At 40.0% G+C, this 4,755-nt stretch overlaps 1 protein-coding gene across 1 annotated transcript; it reads right to left on the bottom strand.

Annotated features, from left to right (window-relative positions):
• Positions 1 to 233: 233 nt before the first annotated feature.
• On the bottom strand, positions 234 to 4,316 carry LOC128961998 (uncharacterized). Its single transcript, XM_054308329.1, has 3 exons — positions 3,517 to 4,316; positions 1,172 to 3,346; positions 234 to 805 (listed from the first exon to the last, which is right to left on the bottom strand). The coding sequence occupies exons 1-3, from the start codon at positions 4,190 to 4,192 to the stop codon at positions 234 to 236; spliced, it is 3,423 nt and encodes a 1,140-aa protein (XP_054164304.1). The 5' UTR covers positions 4,193 to 4,316.
• Positions 4,317 to 4,755: the final 439 nt, after the last annotated feature.

Below are 4,755 nucleotides of genomic sequence, written 5' to 3'. Positions count from 1 at the left end.
GTCGATACAATTGTTTAGCCGATTGATAGTCATAACCAATTGTCATTGACTTTCAATTAAATATATATATCGATATAATAATTAAAATACTAGTAAATAATTTTTAATTACAAAAAAAATATATATAATATTAATATTACTCTTTTAATAATTATTTTTTTTTTTTAAATATGATAATTATTTTACAAAACTAATTATTATTATTTTCTATATATCAATATATAAAACTAAAATCAAAAAAACTTTAGACGACAACACAGTTGTCTAGCCGTCGATAGTCTAAACCAATTATCATAATTGACTTTCAATTTCAATAGTATATATGTTAACAATTTATAGATGACTAACTGTACGATCAATAGATGCCGATCGCGCCTGTAGTCCCCATCGGTTAGACTATATCTGTACAGCATTGACGATATATGACTACCCTGGGGACACCTATCAAAACCGTACATAGCTATCAGCAAATAGGTTAGCGATTGTTTAATTACTGATAAATTTGATAACTGTTTAATAAATTGATTATAGGATGCGGTGGGCGCTATCGTATTGCTTGTTAACGTCAGTATAGGTATTATCATTATACTGACAACAGTTGCATTGGTGGGGAACAGTATGCCGACAATATGGCCCATACTCTGGAATGATAGGGTAGACAAGGTTAGCGATACGGCTAGCGACCAGGTCATCGATCGGTTAACGTAAATGTCGACAATAAACACTACCGATACTGTGGTGGCCAATGCCGGTACAATATCCATAAGCTGTTTGACCAGATAGTAGGATTCAGTACTGTACCAGTCTATTAGGTAATACAAACAAACAGGTTATAACATGTACTGTATAGCTTTAACCTAAAATGATAACTGTCCTCAGTGTATGTATGTGTGTGTATGGGTATGTTATGGGTATGTTATGGGTATGTTATGGGTATGTTATGGGTATGTTATGGGTATGTTATGGGTATGTTATGGGTATGTTATGGGTATGTTATGGGTATGTTATGGGTATGTTATGGGTATGTTATGGGTATGTTATGGGTATGTTATGGGTATGTTATGGGTATGTTATGGGTATGTTATGGGTATGTTATGGGTATATTATGGGTATGTTATATAATTTAAACTATTATTATTATTATTATTATTATTAATTACTAATTACTTACTATTACGGTTTTCATTGAGGAATAGCCTAAAATCACTGGAAAATGTTATCGATGTAACAACCAATTGGATAATATTGCAAATCATTGCTATAAATCTCAAGTAATTATAATTATAGATCAATAATGTCGTCAACCGGAGGGTAGTCGGTGTATGCAAACAAATCAGACTACTCTGATTGGCTGTAATATCGACACAACTGTCCGATGCTTCCAAATCCAGCGAAAATATAATACGTGTAAACAATGTCAAACCAATTAGTATGTTAAAGTAGCATAGATGTAGACGCCAACCATACTGTCCATTGTATAGGAGATAACGGGCCAACAATTGGTAAAACTCTTGGAAACTAAAATGCTTTGTAGTAGTAGTAGTAGTGGTGGTTATGTTGGCACAGGTAGTAGTAGTAGTAGCAGTGTATGCCCTGAACTGTTGTTGTTGGGTTTGTCGTTGCATTTCAAGCACCTGCCCATCATTGGGACCGTTAGCTGCTTGCCTGACAATAACTTCCAAAGCTATCTGACTATGTGGACAGTAGTCAATCATACAACGGTGTAAATGTTCGCCAATACCCGATGCCCGACCCGAGTAAACGGTTATACCGCCTTTGGCCAGTATGTAGAGCTGATCGTACAGTTCAATGATATCCATATTCGGCTGATGTATGGACGTTATGATCGATAAGCGATGACGTTTGGCCAGTCGTCGGAAACATTTGATCATCAACTGAGCGGAATAGCTGTCCACTCCCGAAGTGGGTTCGTCGACACAAATCAGATTCGGTTTCCGTCGGGCAGTCAACTCCATGGCCATTACCACACGTTTTTGTTGACCTGAACTACATTTGCTGACATCGATGTCCCTCAAGTCGGTCAGTGCCAACTCCTGCATCAGTTTTCTGGCTATCGACTCGTGTGAGTGGTGGACGAGTAGTCTATCGCCGCTAACGGCCGAACTGTTTTTCAATTTGGACGCATAGACTATCGACTGGCGTACAGTCAAACCGGTCATCAGGTGTTCCCGTTGATCCTGACCAATGAAACATCGGCGTACCCGACGATTCGGGCTCATATAGACCATCGACTCCCGGGTCATCAGCTCCTGGTAGCGGCCGTTCAATGCCAACAACAGCGATGTTTTGCCGGCACCGGACGGTCCCATCAGTGCCGTCAGTGTCCCAAACTCGACACATCCGCTAACCGATCTCAGTATGAGTTTCTCTGGCGAACAAAAAGTTTTGTCCAAACGTATGGTCAGTTCAGACCAACCGATACACAGGGATCTGATATCAGGACAATGATTATCATCGGCAACAGTAGTAGTAGTAGTAGTAGTAATAACTGCTATTTGTTGATACCGTTCCTCATTGTCCTCATCATTGAATTGTTTGTTAAGATTATACTCAATTAGATCGGCGGCACTCGTATACAATTCGTCTACCGTTTCATAGCAATCATAGTATATTGATTTGCTGTCACTGTTGTTGGAGACAACAGTCCCTCCTCCTCCTCCACCTCCTGGTGCCGCCGCCGCCAGTGTTGACATTTCTATTGTATCACTACTACTACTAACTGTTTTTCTATGATTACTATCGCCGACTCCTTTTTGACAACAAATCAGTTTAACCATCGATTGCCAAACCCATGGATTATTTAGGATAAGCGCTACCACTAGACAACCGATTCTATAGCCGACAAACAGTTTGACCATATTTAGACAATACTCGACCAATAGTCGGGGATCATTGAGATTGTATGTGTACAGTAAATTGCTAACACTGGGCTCAGGGCACCGATTTTGGCCGTATATTGCCATCAGTAATATACTTGACGCAAATCGGCCCGGATATAGATTGCCCATCCATTGGCCTACCCGTCCAATATCGTCCAATCGGATAAACATATTGGAAAATATAGTTGTCATAATCATTAGACAATTGACGGACATGTAGCTCAATGGTCGATTGGATAGCAACAGTAGGCTAACCAGATTGGCCATTACATCGGTACACTGGGCAAACATTACCGAACCGTACAGAAACGGCCAATAGCGACCCGATTCACGGGGTTGGCCAGTAGTATAATAGACTAACGACGTACTGATGGTTGTATTTATAGTGATCAGTACAAAGCTTATGATGGACTCGGTTAGCAAAAACGTACCGGTGCTATACCATGCTATATATATATACAGTAGATAGATATGATAGATAGTTAGATGATATACATACATATACAGTATAATAACAATGGTTATGGTCAACACATACACATACACATACACATACACATACACATACACATACACATACACATACACATACACATACACATACACATACACATACCGTTTTGGTGTTCAAATTGAAATCGCCGTAATCTGGGATCAAATCGGGCAACCGATATGACACCCTGTAGTAGATTATGTATAAACACATAGATACCGATAAGCGAAAAGTTGAAAAAGTTAACATCATTGTTGACCACCTGATCGAAACACGACCGGCCAGTATGTTGTTGTTGTTGTTGACCGCCTCCTCCGCCGCCAAACTGTAAACAATCACTACTGGCTCCGACATCCGTCGGAAAGGTTAACGGAAATATTAGCGCCGACAGTATCATGAGTGCCAAATGTATGGCCAACTGTTGCCAATTGCCGGCATATATTTCGCTAAGGGTCCGGCCTATCAGTATTAGACACTGACGTAGAGAAAATCGTTTTCGCTGTCGTTGTGCTATGGTTTGAGTCAACAATGAGTCGACATCCCGGAGCCGTTCAGTAACTATTTCGTCCATACGATTGATTAGACGTTGAACATCGGCATCTTTGGTACCCATCGATCCGATATTGATAACCGTATCTATGGGTAGCACTTGTCGATGGCGACCATCAACGGCTGAAACGGCAGCTGCGGTATTGCCGATAACGATCTGACAGTCGGCCATATGTTGCCATAGATCCCGATGCGGTCCCCAATATATACAGTGGCCACCTTTGGCCAGCAGATAGAGCTGGTCGCACATGTTTACGATATCGGTGTTCGGCTGATGTATAGTAGTTATGATGCATATGTTGTTGGTTTTGGCCAACCGTTTCAGACAATTGACGACCTATTTTAGTGGATTTGTTAGTAGATATGATATGAGTATAACTACTTGAATAGTTTAGTTATGTTTGATTGTGTGTGTGTGTGTATGTGTGTGTGTATGTGTGTATGTGTGTATGTGTGTATGTGTGTATGTGTGTATGTGTGTATGTGTGTATGTGTGTATGTGTGTATCTGTGTGTATCTGTGTGTATCTGTGTGTGTATGTGTGTGTATGTGTGTATGTGTGTATGTGTGTATGTGTGTATGTGTGTATGTGTGTATCTGTGTGTATCTGTGTGTATCTGTGTGTATCTGTGTGTATCTGTGTGTATCTGTGTGTATCTGTGTGTATCTGTGTGTGTATCTGTGTTTGTATATGTGTGTGTATTTGTGTGTATCTGTGTGTGTGTGTGTGTATCTCTGTGTGTGTATCTCTGTGTGTATATGTGTGTATGTTTGTGTGTGTGTGAATTTGTGTGTATGTATGTGTGTGTGTAT

This window comes from Oppia nitens, unplaced genomic scaffold (genome assembly GCF_028296485.1).
Source record: "Oppia nitens isolate AA-2021 unplaced genomic scaffold, nextdenovo-longstitch-racon4-pilon3 scaffold14_pilon_pilon_pilon, whole genome shotgun sequence".
Lineage (NCBI taxonomy): Eukaryota > Metazoa > Arthropoda > Arachnida > Sarcoptiformes > Oppiidae > Oppia > Oppia nitens.
The sequence above is the reverse complement of the archived record's forward strand: the minus strand, read 5'-3'. Positions and strand labels throughout refer to the sequence as shown.